The 18,233-nt window shown below is 41.9% G+C and overlaps 3 protein-coding genes across 4 annotated transcripts in view; 1 reads left to right on the forward strand and 2 right to left on the reverse strand.

Annotated features, from left to right (window-relative positions):
* The window catches only part of LOC115101905 (von Willebrand factor A domain-containing protein 5B1-like), a 43,733-nt gene extending 37,794 nt beyond the window's left edge, over window positions 1-5,939 (reverse strand). The window contains exons 1-6 of the mRNA XM_065005481.1: window positions 5,756-5,939; window positions 5,360-5,521; window positions 4,836-5,058; window positions 4,345-4,499; window positions 2,748-2,879; window positions 1,439-1,563 (exon numbers count right to left, since the gene is read on the reverse strand). Of these exons, the coding sequence (XP_064861553.1) occupies window positions 1,439-1,563; window positions 2,748-2,879; window positions 4,345-4,499; window positions 4,836-5,058; window positions 5,360-5,521; window positions 5,756-5,939 (981 nt within the window). The remainder of the gene's footprint in view (window positions 1-1,438; window positions 1,564-2,747; window positions 2,880-4,344; window positions 4,500-4,835; window positions 5,059-5,359; window positions 5,522-5,755) is intronic.
* Window positions 5,940-11,276: 5,337 nt separating this feature from the next.
* On the forward strand, window positions 11,277-16,276 carry LOC115102464 (ATP-dependent RNA helicase DDX19A-like). Of its 2 annotated transcripts, none has more exons than XM_029622439.2 (12): window positions 11,277-11,520; window positions 11,871-11,940; window positions 12,049-12,099; window positions 12,196-12,331; window positions 12,539-12,631; window positions 12,868-12,994; window positions 13,260-13,374; window positions 13,639-13,816; window positions 14,050-14,287; window positions 14,399-14,561; window positions 14,722-14,913; window positions 15,006-16,276. In XM_029622439.2, exons 1-12 carry the CDS (start codon window positions 11,464-11,466, stop codon window positions 15,065-15,067), a joined length of 1,482 nt encoding a protein of 493 aa, XP_029478299.1. In that variant the 5' UTR covers window positions 11,277-11,463; the 3' UTR covers window positions 15,068-16,276. The 2 variants fall into 2 exon arrangements, with proteins under 2 accessions (XP_029478299.1, XP_029478300.1); XM_029622440.2 differs by having other exon boundaries at window positions 12,892-12,994.
* ubxn10 (UBX domain protein 10) lies at window positions 15,880-17,874 on the reverse strand. Its single transcript, XM_029622441.2, has 2 exons — window positions 17,792-17,874; window positions 15,880-17,375 (listed from the first exon to the last, which is right to left on the reverse strand). Exon 2 carries the CDS (start codon window positions 17,335-17,337, stop codon window positions 16,495-16,497), a length of 843 nt encoding a protein of 280 aa, XP_029478301.2. The 5' UTR covers window positions 17,338-17,375; window positions 17,792-17,874; the 3' UTR covers window positions 15,880-16,494.
* Window positions 17,875-18,233: the final 359 nt, after the last annotated feature.

Consider the following 18,233-nt stretch of genomic DNA (forward strand, 5'->3'; position numbering starts at 1 on the left):
AACAAAGATATATATTTTTTTAATTGAATGCTTAAAATCAGAAAATGTAATTATTTGGGGGCAGAATTGGTGGAGACAATCAAGCACTGAAGGTGTTGGAAAAACATATGTGTTACACCATGCTATATTGTGGATAAAGAGTTACCTGTCTAACAGAACACAGAGGGTGTTCTTTAATGGAAGCCAATCCAACATAATCCAGGTTGAATCAGGAATTCCCCAGGGCAGCTGTCTAGGCCCCTTCTTCTTTCAATCTTTACTAATGACATGCCACTGGCTTTGAGTAAAGTCAGTGTGTCTATGTATGCAGATGACTCAACACTATACACTTCAGCTACTACAGCAACTGAAATGACTGCAGCAATGAGCTGCAGTTAGTTTCAGAACTGGTGGCAAGGAATACATTAGTCTAAATATTTCAAAAACGAAAAGCATTGTATTTGGGACAAATCATTCACTAAACCTTAAACCTCAACTAAATCTTGTAATAAATAATGTGGAAATTAACAAGTTGAGGTGACTAAACTGCTTGGAATAACCCTGGATGTTGATACAACAGTAGCTAATATGGTGAGAAGTCTGTCCATAATAAAGCGCTGCTCTCTCTTCTTAACAACACTATCAACAAGGCAGGCCTACAGGCCCTAGTTTTATCGCACTTGGACTACTGTTCAGTCATGTGGTCAGGTGCCACAAAGAGGGACATAAGAAAATTACAATTGGCTCAAAACAGGGCAGCACTTAAATGTACAAGGAGAGCTAACATTAACAATAATTATGTATGTCAATGTCTCATGGCTTAAAGTGGAGGAGGGATTGACTTCATCTCTACTTGTTTTTGTAAGAAGTGTTGACAACTGAATGCACTGGGATGTCTGTTTAAACTACTAGCACTGCTGGACACCCATGCACACCCCACAAGACATGACACCAGAGGTCTCTTCACAATCCCCAAGTCCAGAATAGACTATGGGAGGTGCATAGTACTACATAAAGCCTCGACTACAAGGAACTCTATTCCACGTCAGGTAACTGATGCAAGCAGTAGAATCAGATTTTTTTTAATGATAAAAATACACCTTATGGAACAGCGGGGACATTTTGTATTGTAGATATGTAGTGGTGTAATAATGTTATATGATGTACTGTTTTATTATTCGTTTTATGTGTAATGCAAGTGCCTTAATGTGTTTGGACCCCAGGAAGAGTAGCTGCTGGGGTCCAAATAAATACAAATACAAATATTTGCAGAAGGTCTTATTGTCTGATGAGTATATTTGAATATTTATTATGCTACACACTTTTATTCTTTAATTATAAGCAGCATCTTGCCATTTTACAAAGCCTGTTTAATCTAAAAGTCATTTTCTGACAGCTGTTTCTGTCTCTCATTAAGGCTGCTGTGTAAGATGCGTATCAGATCTGATGCAGCACTCACTTTCTTTTCATTGCTGGAGTCCTTCTTGGTGGCCTTGATGAAGTCACTCTTCCCCGCGAGGTGATCATCGTACTCCTCCAGTGTCATGTCTCCATCCTCAATCAGCACATGTGGCAGATGAGGATCTAGACAAAAGAGGAGATTGTGGCCATTAGACTAATGTGATACGGTATCACCTAGACAACAAGCATGTTTCAGTATGAGCTAGATAGTGGCTAGATATAGTACGTATTTTTTCTGTCACAGAAGTCCGTCTTGGATTTAGATTTCCAAGTTGTAATGATGTCGGAGTCAAAATGATAGTCCCATTACTGTTATTTCCTGCTCAAATTCTGCTCTCCACAGGCATCTCTCAAAACATCTCTCTGCAGTGAACTTTACGGCGAGCTGTTTTTATTGACCGTTTACCAAATCAATGGCGTTTTCTTTGAAAACCGACAATCATTTTTCATAATCATTCAAGTTAATTTAGCTATACCAATACTGACGAAAAACCGGCAAGCACTCCATTCATCGTTCTATTTTTGTTTCACCTTTATTTAACTAGGCAAGTCAGTTAGACCGCTGCGCCATCCATTTGGTTGAGCTCAGCAATTTCCTTGATGAGATTGAAACCCCAGCACCACATTGGGCTGAATTGAATTGCACAGCGAGCAACTGGCCCCAGGTCTGTTTGTAGACAAAGCCATCTCTTAGCGCCTGTTGAATAAGAAATCTGGGGATTTATTATTGCCTCTGGGAGACAACTGGTCCATGCAGAGGTCAAGACAACCAGAAGAGGATAGATAGACAGGGAAAGAGAGCAAGAGGGGGGAGAGATAGAGAGAGCAAGAGAGGGAGACAGAGAGTGAGAGTGAGCGAGAGAGAGAGTGGGTGGCTGGGTAAGCCCGAGGACAGCTCATACATTTGCACAAGGTGGAGGGTGGATGGAGTGGAGGGGCTGAGGGTGAACAGATATGCAGATAGAGAGAGAGTGGGTGGCTGGGTAAGCCCGAGGATAGCTCATAGATTTGCACAAGGTGGAGGGTCGATGGAGGGGAGGGGCTGAGGGTGAACAGATATGCAGAGAGAGAGAGAGGCTGATGATTCCCCCCATGTGATCTGATTAACTGTCCTCATATAAATAACAGGGCATTATCTAAATGAATGGTTTGCTGCAGATAGTCAATGATTTAACACCGAGGATAGGTAAACACTGGTCTATTCTGGGTATGTGATACTGTATTTTGAAGAGGAGTGAGAAATTGTTGTGTCTGCCAGGCTGAGTGGTGGGTGGTGGATGGTGTGTCTCCTAAAGTGCAGTACCCACCGCTGGGGTAGATGAGGATCTCCACAGGGCAGTCGTAGGTGTATTTGTCAGCCAGGGTGATGACAACACTGGTGGCTGAGCGGGCCAGGGGGTCTGCGTCGGCCCGGATCGCATGAGAGGGGCTCTCCACACCTGCACAAAAACACCTCTAAAGCATCTACAGTGTAGAATCTACAGGGTAGTATAAACAGTGGCATCCACTGTGATTTCACTTGACAAAGACATAAGCTATACACAAAAGTATGTGGACACCCTTCAAACTAGTGGATTTGGCTATTTCAGCCACACCCGTTGCGGACAGGTGTATAAAATCGAGCACACAGCCATGCAATCTCCATAAACAAACATTGGCAGTAGAATGGCCTTACTGAAGAGCTCCGTTACTTTCAACGTGGCACCGTCATAGGATGCCACATTTCCAACAAGTCCATTCATCATATTTCTGCCCTGCTAGAGCTGCCCCAGTCAACTGTAAGTGCTGTTATTGTGAAGTGGAAACCTCTAGGAGCAACAACGGCTCAGCCACAAAGTGGAAGGCCAAACAAGCTCACATAACGGGACTGCTGGGTGCTGAATCGTGTAGAAATCGTCTGTCCTTGTTTGCAACACTCACTACAGAGTTCCAAACCGCCTCTGGAAGCAACGTCAGCACAAGAACTGTTCATCGGGAGCTTCATGAAATGGGTTTCCATGGCCAAGCAGCCGCACATAAGCCTAAGATCACCATGCGCAATGCCAAGCGTCAGCTGGAGTGGTGTAAAGCTGCCACCATTGGACTCTGGCGCTGTGGAAACACATTCTCTGTAGTGGTGAATCACACTTTCCCATCTGGTAGTCCGACAGACGAATCTGGGATTGGCGGATGTCAGGAGAACGCTACCTGCCAGAATGCATAGTGCCAACTGTAAAGTTTGGTGGAGGAGGAATAATGCTCTGGGGCTATTTTTCATAGTTCGGGCTAGGCCCCTTAGTTTCAGTAAGGGAAACCTTAATGATACAGCATACAATGACATTCTAGATGATTCTGTGCTTCCAATTTTGTGGCAACAGTTTGGGGAAGGCTCTTTCCTGTTTCAGCATGACAATGGCCCCGTGCACAAAGCGAGGTCCATACAGAAATGGTTTGTCAAGATCGGTGTAGAAGATCTTGACTGGCCTGCACAGAGCCCTGACCGAAACCCCATCAAACCCCTTTGGGATGAATTGGAATGCCGACTGCAAGCCAGGTCTAATCGCCCAACATCAGTGCCTGACCACACTAATGCTCTTATGGCTGAATGGAAGTCCCCGCAGCAATGTTACAACATCAAGTGGAATGCTTTCCAAGAAGAGTGGAGGCTGTTATAGCAGCAATGGGGGGACCAACTCCATATTAATGCCCGTGATTTGGGAATGAGATGTCCACATACTTTTGGTCATGTAGTGTATCACAAAAATACTCAAATAAATCCTGTTTGTGTGTGGAGGTAGCTTTTTACTCATAGTGGAAGGATGTCTATATCGGTATGCAAGTCACTGTTGGTCAGGAACATAAATTGCATTTATTATTATACAAATGAACTGCAATGTGTAGATGGTTGTGTGTTGTGTCTCTGACCTGCAAGGAGATAGGGGGCTCTGATCTCCAGCTGGAAGCTAAACTCATAGTCGATGGAGTTGATGGCCTCTTCCTCCAGTAGCAGGGCCATGCACAGCTGGGGATTTATGGGTGTCTGTTCATGTGGACCCAGGGCACAATTATGCCTGTCCCTCCTGTGCAAAAATACCACAATACAAAATCATATCATGTCTTGTCCACGAGTCAGCTCTTTCTCTGTCTACAACATTTAAAATAATTTATGTCTAATACCGGAAGGTTGTGAATAACTTAACTTCTAAGTTTACAGTCAAAGGGATACTTCAAAAGTTACAAGACTGTAACTACCAATTGGATACCACAAAATTGGGCAGAAAAAGGGGTGAAAAAAATAAATAAAGATCAAGTTTTCTTTAAAGATCAAAATGGCACTACACATTTTTTATTTGGACAAGACAGCGTTGACATTCAGTTGTGGTTATGATGATGATACATTGTCACAGCATTCTTACGTTCTGTTCTGGAAGTTGGGGGAGAGTCCCTGCTCCTCGTTGATGGTCCTCTGGACCCTCGGGGTGCACACGGAGGGTGACGTGACACGGATTCCCCCGTCCGGCAAGGTGGGCAGCTCAGAGGAGGTGCTGACCAGCACGTTGACTGTCTCCAGAGGTGGGATGACCCCCAGATTCACCACCAACACCGTCCTCTCCAAGTCCTCGTCCAGCACTATCTGTCCTGGAATACCATAGCAGAACAACTCACATAAATGGTAATGTTTTGTATTTTTCTGAGCAATATTATCATTATTCACTGGATTATATTCTAGATACGTAGTTGGAACCAAAACCTCTAGACTGGTCCCTGTTTGGACTGTCTTGCCATCTCCAATTGTCATTGTCACACAAATGACCATAGGAGTTGGCAAAATGGCACAAATAGATCTGTGGCCAGGCTACAGAACCACTGACCACTTCATGACAGTGTGTGACGATTCCTCTAACCTTTAGAGGTGACATGGCGTGAGACACATTCTTACCACTGCCACTCTGAAGGGCTCCATTAGCTGTAGTGCAGCAATCAAAGTAACAGTCATCCATCTTGGACTTGTCTTTGATTTGCACTGTTATTATTTGGCTGGAGATCATAGCCTCGAATCCCACAACGGTAGAGCATTCTTCCAGTGGGTAAATGAAGATACCTGCATCAAATGAAGACAGGTAATTAAGTCAAACTAATGCAATTATGTCAATACAGCCCCTATGTAAATGTTTACATTGAGAAACATTGTGGAAGCTCTAGAGGCTACCTAGGAGACAAGGGAAGTAAATTCAGAATAATAATTTTAAGCACACTTGTATAAGGCCCCCAGGGAGTGTTCATGATCACTTGTAGTAATGATCTTACTTTGTTGTATAATGTACAATGTCCTTACCTTCAATAGGATGGTCCTCAAAGTTGTTGTAGGTCATGGATGCTGTCAGGGCTAGAGTGTAACCTCTGACACAGGAAGTGATCTCGGAGACACTGAGAGGCAGAGCATTCTGTCTCTCCTTGTTGATCAGGCCTGGCATGGTGATGCTTCTTTTATGTTTGAGTTTCTTTTCATTACCAATCATAGACTGGGGGTAAATAACACATTTTTCAGACACATTTTTAATAACTCAGAAAAAAAAGAAAAAAAAGATACAAACAAACAGTTTTCATTATAAATTCTGATATCCTCTCCCTTGTATTGTTATCCAGCAATAACAAAGAAAACAGAGCGGGCCTTATTAATGCCTTTGACATAAATCAAAACTTTCTTTAACTAGGCAAGTCAGTTAAGAACTAATTCTTATTTACAATGACGGCGTACACCGTCCAAACCCGGACGACGCTGGGCCAATTGTGCGCCGCCCTATGGGACTTCCAATCACAGCCGGGTGTAATACAGCCTGGATTCGAACCAGGGTGTCTGTAGTGATACCTCTAGCACTGAGATGCAGTGCCTTAGACCGCTGCGCCACTCAGGAGCCCAAAACGTTACATCCCTGCAGGCAGGCCCAGACAGTAAAACCACAGGGAAATTACAACTATCAGTTCAGTACATGCATGCTTAGACTACAAAAGTGATTGAAAACGAAAACAAAAACATTAGAGATAGAGAGATCATGTTTTTTACTGTAGTATGACATGAGTGGGGGTCTCTGATCTACATGTAAAGCAAAGGCAGCAAAAAACAATATAACACATTTGTCCAAGGTTATATTCAGGACACATTTCAAGTTCCCACTATAGAAAAAGCATGAGTCATCCAACAAACAGAGGATCAACATCAAAGTTGCACTGGTCTGGTAGAATATTGCATGAATGAGTGTGTGAGATGCGACGTGGCTATGAGAAGTGGACAATGCTTATGGCCAATATTTTCATGCAAATGTCATGTGACATGGCAGCTCAACATTTATTACCAGTCAAAAATTTGGACACACCTACTCATTCAAGGGATTTTCTTTGTTTTTATTTTAATTTGATTTGTTTTCTACATTGTAGAATAATAGTGAAGACATAAACTAGGAAATAACACATGGAATCATGTAGTAACCAAAAAAAGTGTTATATAAATATATATTTGAGATTTTTCAAAGTAGCCACACTTTGCCTTGATGACAGCTTTGTACACTCTTGGCATTCTCTCAACCAGCTTCATGAGGTAGTAACCAGGAATTACATTTCAATTAAAAGTTCATTTGTGGAATTTCTTTCCTTCTTAATGCATTTTAGCCAATCAGTTGTGTTGTGACAAGGTAGGGGTGGAATACAGAAGATAGCCATATTTGGTAAAAGACCAAGTCTATATTATGGCAAGAACAGCTCAAATAAGCAAAGAGAAACAACAGAGCATCATTACTTTAAGACATGAATGTCAGTCAATCCGCAACATTTCAAGAACTTTGAACGTTTCTTCAAGTGCATTCACAAAAACTATCAAGCGCTATGATGAAACTGGCTCTCATGAGGACCGCCACAGGAAAGGAAGATCCAGAGTTACCTCTACTGCAGAGGATAAGTTCATTAGAGTTACCAGCCTCAGAAACTGCAGCCCAAATAAATGCTTCACAGAGACACATCTCAACATCAACTGTTCAGAGGAGACTGTATGAAGCAGGCCTTCATGGTCGAATTGCTGCAAAGAATCCACTACTGAAGGACAACAATAAGAAGAAGATGCTTGCTTGGGCCAAGAAACATAAGAAAATGACATTAGACCGGTGGAAATCTGTCCTTTGGTCTGATGAGTCCACATTTGAGATTTTTGGTTCCAACCGCCGTGTCTTTGTGAGACGCAGAGTAGGTGAACAGATAACCCCTGCATGTGTAGTTCCCACCGTGAAGCATGTAGGAGGAGGTGTGATGGTGTGGGGGTGATTTGCTGGTGACACTGTCTATGATTTATTTAGAATTCAAGGCACACTTAACCAGCATGGCTCCCACAGCATTCTGCAGCAATATGCCATCCCTTCTGGCTGGTGCTTAATAGGACTATCATTTGTTTTTCAACAGGACAATGACCCAGCACACATTTCCAGGATGTGTAAGTGCTATTTGACCAAGAAGGAGAGTGATGGGAGTGCTTCTACAGATGACCTGGCCTCCACAATCACCCGACCTCAACCCAATTGAGATGGTTTGGGATGAGTTGGACCGCAGAGTGAAGGAAAAGCAGCCAACAAATGCTTAGCATATGTGGGAACTCCTTCAAGACTGTTGAAAAAGCATTCCAGGTGAAGCTGGTTGAGAGAATGCCAAGAGTGTGCAAAGCTATCATCAAGGCAAAAATAAAAAATTATCTAAAATAAAATATATATATTTTGATTTGGTTAACACTTTTTGGGTTATTACATGGTTCCATATGTGTTATTTCATAGTTTTGATGTATTCACTATTATTCTACAATGTAGAAAATAGTAAAAATAAAGAAAAACCCTTGAATTAGTAGGTTTTTCCACATTTTTGACTGGTACTGTATGTGGTGTTCTGGGTCTGTCGTGTCCAGAGAGCCATTGCCTGAGCGTCTAACACTGGCTCTTTGCGAGGTGTTGTGAGGAAAGCAATTTCCATAGAAACTGAGAGGCTGCCTGCCTAATATACCAGTATTAGTGGCTATAAGACTACACAGACTACAATACCTCCACATAGTGAACAACTCTACTTACTTCTTCAGACAAAGAGTATTTTCTGTGAAACCTCAAGATCTTAATTATCTACATGATGGAGCTCAAGATTGTTGCTCTCCCTGGCTCCCTGGACTCGATAAGATGACAACATTTAACAGACCAGACCACTGTCTGTTGTCATAATGCAGCCACACTTTACAGGATCCATAATTCATTGACAAAATGCGTTCCCCCTCCTCGTACTACTTAATCAAAAGGAGGTTTTGGCTGGCCGGCACAGCATTGTCATTTATTGAAAAGGAAAAGGTCAGACAGATGCATCAACATTGCTCACGTCTGCTCTGTTCTGCAATCAGTGTCAACCGTGCCACCATGTGTCCTAAGGGGCACAAGCTGGGAGTATTGATATAGTATTATATTTAATTATATTATTAATATTGATGTTGTAGAGATGCAGTGTCTTGTTCCTGTAAGTCTCAAAATCTCTCACAGTACATTGATGCAATTATTCTTACTTTATTCTAAAAACAAATTGAACAGCATAACCGGACTGTAAACTGTTTTAGCTATGACAACACAGAACAGAAATGCATTGTGAAATCAGATGGCCTCATATTGATGTACAGTTATAATGCAAACATGATTAATAAACTGAATCCACTTTTTTTTATAGCCATGCTAAGCAATCATGGTGGGGGGAAAAGAAGAAAAAAAAACATACACACACACACACACACACATATACAGTATATATATATATATACAGTATGTATGTTTTTTTTTCTTCTTTTCCCCCCACCATGATTGCTTAGCATGGCTATAAAAAAAAAGTGTATATATATATATATATGAGAACAGGAACTCAAATTGAGGGGGAATGTTCACATAAAATGTTCACAATTAAGTCGATTTATCTTATGCACAAAACTATCCCCTTTCAATAATGCCAGAAACTTGCTCCAATTATTTATGTCCAGTGGTCATAAGGCAATCTATTAGCGTTTCTCTTTTAATGGGAGTTTCCTTTTTCAGTCTGATGGGTCATGATATTGATTGTGTCCAAGTGATAGACCCCATGAGACCCCCCTCCTTGTCGTATGAATCATCCTGAAATCTCCAGAAAGGTTCATCCGAACATAACCTAATTTCATCCACTATAAATATACCAGAAGCCATCATTTAATACAGTACAGTCATAATAACATCAACAATAACAACAGCTTTCCAAAGAAACAGGTCTGAAAAAAACACCTGTTGATTGCTATTGCTCGATTTCATTGCAGACTCATATAATTGAAAAAATATCAATGCCGTTATACAATATACATGCACAATATTTAGCAACTTTTCAAATAAACAAATCATATTTAGAATGTAGAGAATGGAAGCAGCATCATGTCATGCAATCACTGACATCATCTGATATCAACACGTCTTCTTACCTTTCATTTGTGTCAACTGGGAGTGAAATTATGTCTGTCTTTTGGATGCCCACTTTTCATGAAAGATGTCCTTTCCCTTCTATTTCTCTTCCCTCCTTTTTTTTCTTGCCTCTACAGTATGTGGCGTAGAGGAAATGCCAGCTGTCACAGGTGGGCAGAGAAACTATTAATTAAATGGCTCTGGCTTTTCACAGAGGGACTAAACAAATCAAAGAAAGACAGTTGACAGGCAGCAACCGTGGCAGCAATTCAGTCAGCACAGCAACATGTGGTTATAAAAAGTATCTCTCAGCTCAGTCGCTGTCCTCCCTCCTTGTGGCTGGAGTTAGAGGCTTTCGCTAACGGAGAGAGAGAGAGAGAGAGAGAGAGAGAGAGAGAGAGAGAGAGAGAGAGAGAGAAAGAGAGAGAAAGAGAGAGACAGACAGTCCTTTGCAACAGATTAGCATCCCTTTCCCCTACTACCTCTCCTCTTTGCATTTATAGCATCAGCACCATCACTCTCCTTCCCTGCAATCGATGATGCGAGACCCCATTTATGGATCCTTTTTGATAGCTGGGGGATCAGACTAGATAGATGAAATGCAGCACCAGGCATGGAGGACTAGTGTGTGGGGGGGCATAAAGCATGTCTCTCTTGCCTCCACCCAGGGCAGGCATCAACCTTCCCACTCACCATCGCTGACAAGTGCTCTGTCTCTGGTTTATTGGAAAGCCTATAATGTTTTTATTCTAATGTGGGTAGTGGGAGTTTAGCTGTCTGCATTGTGGCCACTGTTAGTCTGATCCACCTATAATTTTTTTCCACTGAGGAGGTAACCATGACAATCGATATAGAGTTCTACTGGCATCTTAAAAGACATTTTGGTTGGCATGAGGGAGGGGGTTGTGTGTGGGTGGAGGGTATTGGCTGAAGCTGCATCCGCTCCTCAATTAAATTAGCATAATGCTGGCCATAACCCCCCCCTCTCTTTCCTCTTTGTGTGTATGTGTGTGTGTGTGTGTGTGTGTGTGTGTGAGAGAGAGAAAGAGATGTGGACTGTCAGGTCTCTTACCTGGCTGGGTCACTTTCATTAGGACCGATCAGGACATCCATAGTCTCTTCTCCTCCTACTCAATTTGTCTGGGTCCAGATGACGAATCAAAAAGAATAAACCATATCAAATTAGATAGAAATGACATATAATTTATAGCTGTGATATGTTAACGATTAACAAACAATAGTTTAAACTGACAAGTAAAAAATAGCCAACCTTGCTTATCTGATAAAGATTGTATTATTCCAGTCTGTGGTATTGATAATTTTAAACCACCTCCTACACAAACACATTTTGGGGTAAAACAAAGTTGATTGGAACTCAGAATTCCACTTCCGAGTTTCCATCGGAATGAATGCAGCTGAGCTAGCTAGAGCCGGTGCGCTTCAGCGGTAGCTTCTTTGGCTTGGCAGGCAGCATCTCTTTCGACGCCCAGCTTGATTGCATCGTTTGTGTAGCTAAAACTTCGGAAACTTGGTCTAAAATAATATACATTAAAGGTTAATCATGGCTACTGACTCTTGGGCCCTTGCTGTCGATAAACAGGAAGCTACGACTGACTCAGTAAGTTTAAATGTATAGGCTAGCAAGTTTAGCTAGCTTGGTACAATTAGCTAGACAGCTATATTCTCAGCTTTACGAAAAGTATCTAACTTTATGTTGCTAGTTTGCGAGCCCAGCCAACTGCAACTGGGGCAATTTGTGGCCGAATTATTACTTTAGCATACCATGTGCTGGTGGTGTTCCACTTACTGACACACCTTTTGAAAGCACTGCCATTGACTGTAGCTGTGTTTGTCATGGATTTGTTGTTGGTAGAATTTGACACTTGCTTGCCAAGATTTTATGAGGGCAAGCTTTCATTCTGAGACGAGATATTTGCGTACTAATAAAACATTTGTTTCTCTTACCAGTTCGGCTCCTTGGTGATAAGATCTCTACCTCGAGGTGGAGGTGATGCTGCACCTAATAAGGCAAAAAAGGGTAAAAACCACTGATGCCAATCAAACATTTGCTCTTGATATTCTTCCATGTATTGTCCATTACATTTTTGTGATAAAATTATGTGATGAGTTTATGTTTTTCTGCCAGGTACTACAAAGCAAGTGGAGAATGACACCAACGTCGAAGGGGAGGAAAAAGGTGTGAATTCTTAGCGTTTATTCTCATCTCCCTGTCATGTCTCCATTCAATTAGTGTCGTCGGACAGGTCATTCACCTGTCACTCTTGTCTTTTAGAGGACAAAGCAGCCCAGTCATTGTTGAATAAGATGATCCACACCAGCCTTGTGAACACTACCAATCAAGTAGAGGTTCTTCAGAGGGATCCCAACTCTCCTCTTTACTCGGTCAAGACATTTGAAGAGCTGAGGCTGTAAGTGATATCTGATTTCAAATTCACCATTGCTTACACCTCACACGAAGCCTAGATTATACAGTGCATTTCAACCCGAGTTAGGATCTGCAACATTGTTTTTTTTTTTTTGTGGCATTGTGTGGTATTGTTTGGTCAGCCTTTTTATTATATGTTGTCCTTTTTGTGGCCTCAATGCTTTTTTTTTTTTGTGTACATCCATCTCAGGAAAGATAAGCTGCTGAAGGGAGTGTATGACATGGGCTTCAACAGACCCTCTAAGATCCAGGAGAATGCCCTGCCCATGATGCTGGCAGAGCCGTGAGTACCCATTTATCAATAACAGAGGAAATAGCCTAGATATTCTGGACATATGAAGGTGTTGTTGTGATGCGTGTTCTGAGGTTACACATTTAATTTCCACTTTCAGTCAGATGTAGTCAAGCTAGTTGTTAACCATTGTCTATGTACACAGTAATATAGTTGTTTGATTTATTTTTTTAATGTGAAATTAATGGAATCTACCTTCTTTTAGTCCCCCATTAATCTCTCTTCAGCGTGTATTATCCCTCTGGTTCCAGACCTCAGAACCTGATTGCCCAATCACAGTCCGGTACAGGTAAAACAGCTGCCTTCGTGCTGGCCATGCTCAGCCATGTCGACCCAACTAACAAATGGGCACAGGTGAGTGGCATCTCCATCTTTAGCAATGCTATGGTCCATTAGCATTAGTCAGGCTATGAGAGAGGTTAGACCTCAAGAGGTCAGGTAATCAGTAAGGTCAGAAAGAGTTTGCTCTTTCGGTGGATGTTTATGGGTTATTTTATTAAGAGCACCTACAGATCAGAGTTACAGGAAATTGTCTTAGTTTAGAGAACATCTATCACAATGTGTTGATTTTGTAGATGGAAGCCTCTTATTACTGAAACGTCTTATTTTGCCCCCTCAGTGTCTTTGCATTGCCCCAACGTACGAGCTAGCTTTGCAGACTGGTAAAGTCATTGAACAGATGGGGAAATTCTATCCTGAGGTCAAATTGGCATATGCCATTCGTGGCAATAAATGTAAGTCTCAAAACATTCCTACTTTGTATTTATTTTGAATACAACCTGTAATGTTTGGGTGCCTAATTTCACTGGGGAAATGGTAGGCCTATGCTGTCACTGCCAGTGCTCTCACAAATTTCATGTCGAAAGCATAACTGTCAATGAAGAAAATGAAGAAAACGTGTATTATAGAGTTGATATTCTGTAAATATAAGATGCTGATGAAAAGCATCATTGTAACAATATCATTAACTGTCCTGTTTGTCTCTGGGTGTTGAGCAGTGGACCGAGGGGCGAAGCTTCAGGAGCAGATTGTCATCGGGACACCTGGCACGGTCTTGGACTGGTGCTCCAAACTGAAGATCATCAACCCCAAGAAGATCAGCGTCTTTGTCCTGGACGAGGCTGATGTCATGATCGCCACACAGGGTCACCAGGACCAGAGCATCCGGATCCAAAGGTGAGTTTTCCATATAGAAAGTTGTAAATGCACAGTACTCTCATCTAGCAGAACTTAAGTGATGCGAGACAAGTTCATCTTGCAGGCCAGTAATCACGAGTGCTGCCATTTAACTTTGTTTACAGACACCTGTAAAAGGGCTCTTAATGACCGCTGATGATTTTCAGATGCTATTCGACTCAATAACAGCGTAACAGTTTAGTTATCTAAGGACATTTCTTTTCCCCATTCAGAATGTTGCCAAAGGAATGTCAGATGCTGCTGTTCTCTGCCACCTTTGAGGACTCTGTGTGGAAGTTTGCTGAGAGGGTTGTGCCAGACCCCAACATCATCAAGCTGAAACGTGAAGAGGAGACTCTGGACACCATCAAGCAGTATTACGTGCTTTGCAGCGACAAGGAGGAAAAGTTTACAGCACTCTGTAATATCTACGGCGCCATCACCATCGCCCAAGCTATGATCTTCTGTCACGTGAGTATCCTCAACTTCTCCTAGGATTGAAGGAATTCTCTGAGGGATTTGATTTGATACGGTACATAAACTAATGAAGTAAAGAAATAAAGTAGACTTCTTTGCCTCTAGACCCGAAGGACAGCTGGCTGGCTGGCTGCAGAGCTGACCAAGGAGGGTCATGTGGTGGCGCTGCTGAGTGGGGAGATGACTGTGGAACAGAGAGCGACCATCATTGAACGCTTCAGGGAGGGCAAGGAGAAGGTCCTGGTGACCACCAACGTATGCTCCAGAGGTATAAAGACTGTCATTGAAAGCTAGATTAATGGTACCATTTATCCCAAGTAGGAGGGTGAGGATGAGTGTTTAATTCATTTTTAAATATATATATATTTTTTTACATTGAATAGGCCTAAGGGCGGGCATGTTTTTTTTCGCTCTTTTTCTATTGCTAGGCATTGATGTTGAGCAAGTTTCTGTGGTGATAAATTTTGACCTGCCCATGGACAAAGACGGAAACGCTGACAACGAGACATACCTTCACCGGATTGGTCGCACAGGACGTTTCGGCAAGAGGGGCCTTGCAGTCAATATGATTGACAGCAAACACAGCATGAACATTCTCAACCAAATCGAGGAACATTTCAGTACGTCACTCTGTTTCTAGAAGTCTTCACAAGGTTGTACATTTTGATCTATAAGACAATGTTCTAATAATTTCCTTTTTTTTTTTTCATAGATAAGAAGATCAACAAGCTTGACACTGATGATCTCGATGAAATCGAGAAAATCAGCAACTAGATGCTGCTAACCTTGATCACTAATCATTTAATGCAACTATTTATGCAGTTTGGACTATTAACTAATTTGGGCTTTTGGACTTGTCACTTTAAGGATTTATTTGAATGTTTACATTAAATTACAGCTGTTAGCCATGCCTTAAATGCAAAGCATTTTCAGGACAATAGTTCATACCAAAGAGAGGTCATGGCTAGGAGGGATGTCAACAGTTGACATTTTTTGTATTTTAGCGAACCCTAACCCTTTTCCTAACCTTAACCTAATTCTCATAACCTGCAATGAAAAGTAAAATCTGACAAAAGCAGGATACCTTCATTGATACTATTAGCATTATGGTTGGTGTTCAGTTGATATATATATATATATTTTTTTTTAATTGAGTGGTTGCACTAAACTAATATTTGACCCTTTAGTCTCTCTGAGGCATGTATTGGTTGTTAGCAATATACAATATATTGAATCAAACAAGACTTTGCAATTGTTCGAATGGGGGAGGTTTGCTGTGCTGATTGGTCTTAAAAACCCTTTTCTTATAGAATAATACTAGTGGAAGGTAATGTGATTTGAAGTTGAGCAAATGGGAAGTAGTACCCAAACTGGAGAAATGTCCATTCCTTATTAATGAGAAGGCAGGCAACTCATGATCAGTCTAGACTAACAATCCTCAAGTGATATAAAGCATTTCAGGATCACAACACTAAATACATTCTTGATTGTTTAGATGTGTGCCTCACAATAATCCAAAGATTCCATTGTAGTAAAACTGCAAGTATTGGAGCAGTTGCTCCCTCTTATTTTATTTTTTCCCCCAATAGGTTCTGCAAATCTCTATTGCGGGAGGTTGTTTCAGTGGAAACAAATTTTGTTCAGTCACATTCAAGCTAATTCTGTCACCTGACAGAAGTTGGTCACTTTTACCAAGTAAAATAATATTGTATGGAATATACCTAAGTTGTTAGGAATAAATATTAGATCTATTTCAAGAGGAAAAGCTTTATTGAGCAAAACACCATTGAATTGTTTTATTTTCTACCTCCAGTGAATATGATTTATATTTGGACTGCTTGAACTAAACAAGAGTTTAGTGTTTACCTTGGCTATGAAAGCTAAAATAGCCTCTGCTGAATCTCTTCTCTTATACTTTCTGCACTTTTTTGGGTTTTATCATTTCTAAATGGTGGTTGTAATAAAGATTACTTACCTAAAGTATGTCTGTCTGGGCTTATTTTGTGGCACAGTGGCTGTGAGAAAAGGCTAGTTTTTTTTTTTTTAACCTTAAACGCAAAACACACCTTCCTAAGCTCCTCTTTACAATGGAAAAAGCACTCTTTCCTCTAAAAACATATGGCTTCATTGTTAATATAATATATAGGCCTACTTGTCATAACTTTAATGTTTGTTATTATACTGTGTCATCCATCTTGAGTTCAGGCAGAGTCCATATCCTCCTGAAAGATGCACAGTACTGATCTATTTAAGATGCCACATTGGGCCAAAGTCATGTTCAGGTCTGTGAATGTCCTTCGGAGGGGTCTATCCACAACACTCTTAATGTAGCCATCCACGATCTCAATGTAACCATGCTCATATCTGGCCCCATACCTGGCCTCTGCACTGGCAAGCACCGTCAGTAGGGTGTCTGTGGGTAGGAAGTGGTACTCAAACCTCCTACCACACGGAGCCCGGATGGCAAGGAGTAAGCTCAAAGGATCAGGAGTGCCAGGGGAGAATACTGGTGGGTTTTCTGCCTCTGGGGTTGTGGCCATCACACTGAGGTTGGGAGTGGGGCAGACCTCGCAAAGCACCTCTGACACGTTGCCTATCTCCGGGTTGCTCCGGGATTCTGCTCGGGTCCTCACTGAGGACAGCTGATGCTCCCCGTGCCCTTGCCGAGCCTGGACAATGAGGCTGTCGGACAGACTGAGCTTGGATGTCTTCTCCTCCATGCCCCTCAAAGAGATACCCTCCTCTGACATCTTCTTCTCAATAGAGGGGAGGGGCTTGTATTTGTTCCAAGGGAAGGGAAGAGAGGGTACCTTGGGAACAGTATCTAGGTAGTCTGGGTCTTGTTTCACGCTCAGCTGGCTGCTCTGCCTGAAGAGGGATTGAGAGCGGGAGCGGAGGCAACGATCTGACCTGTCGTAGCCCATTGAAGGAGGCTTCGGGATCAGTGGTGTGTTGTGGAAGCTGTCAGCCACATCCATGTTTGGCGTGTGGCTCAGGTTGGGTCGACTACGCCCTTTCGAGGACTTTGGCCTGGTCAAATGCATTCTCCACAGCAGTCGAATGTTTTAGATGTGACTCAACTCTAAAAGATGGGAGATAAGAGAGAACTGAAATATAAATATAATAGCTATTCTGTGACATTCTGTCTCATCATAGTCACACTGTGAATGGCATTCTTGCTGAGAGCCTCTGGGTGTGCAGGCTTTTGTTACATCCCTGCTGAAAGTTATGTTACTGTCTGCTCATCAGGGTTGGCTCAAAAGTATTCATACCCAGTAGCTGTTAAGGAGACTGGCCAGCTTGAAAGTTTACAAATCTTGAAATGCCAATGGCAGAAAAAGTCTTCCATTTGATTTCCTTGTTGACCAGTTAACGTTACCAAATTAACGTTAGGTAACTAAGCTGTCCGATCCAAGTAGGTGACAAAGAGGGAATATACTTGCCACTAGAATTACAGATAGTGCACGATAAGAATACTAACAAGCATATGCAGCATACCTTGCATTTCAGCTGATAGATCAGTCTCTTTTTTTGCTTGTCAACACTCGAGGGAAGTTTTCAAGCTTTTTCAGCAGGCAGCGTAACTCAAGTTACCGATACAGCTATGGTTACCTTGACAACACTGCTAGCCTCACACAGCAACAAAGCTGCCCCCTGGTGCAAGTCAAGGAACGTGCAGCATCAGTCGTATCTATTCCATTTCTAATCACACTGCTCCAGACTAGGGTTGCAAGATTTCAGGAACTTTTAATAAATTCCCTGGTTCTCGTAAATCCTGAGTAGACGATCCTGATTCCGTATTTCCTGTTTATTCCCTCCGGATTCAGGGAATCCTCCAACCGATACTTTGGGGATACCAGAGAATTTATTGAAAGTTCCTGTAATTTTGTAACTGTACTCCAGACAGAGATGTTTTGCATTATGCAAATTGTATTTGAAA

The sequence above is a fragment of the Oncorhynchus nerka genome, linkage group LG20 (genome assembly GCF_034236695.1).
Source record: "Oncorhynchus nerka isolate Pitt River linkage group LG20, Oner_Uvic_2.0, whole genome shotgun sequence".
In the NCBI taxonomy this organism is placed as follows: Eukaryota; Metazoa; Chordata; class Actinopteri; order Salmoniformes; family Salmonidae; genus Oncorhynchus; species Oncorhynchus nerka.

Excerpts from the sequence above, each read along its gene's own strand:
- LOC115102464 (XM_029622439.2), top strand. The coding sequence starts at position 11,464 with ATGGCTACTGACTCTTGGGCCCTTGCTGTCGATAAACAGGAAGCTACG. Across the intron at positions 11,941-12,048 it reads ACCTAATAAGGCAAAAAAGG|GTACTACAAAGCAAGTGGAG; the intron begins GTAAAAACCACT and ends TTTTTCTGCCAG. Across the intron at positions 14,288-14,398 it reads AAGCTATGATCTTCTGTCAC|ACCCGAAGGACAGCTGGCTG; the intron begins GTGAGTATCCTC and ends CTTTGCCTCTAG.
- ubxn10 (XM_029622441.2), bottom strand. The coding sequence starts at position 17,337 with ATGCATTTGACCAGGCCAAAGTCCTCGAAAGGGCGTAGTCGACCCAAC.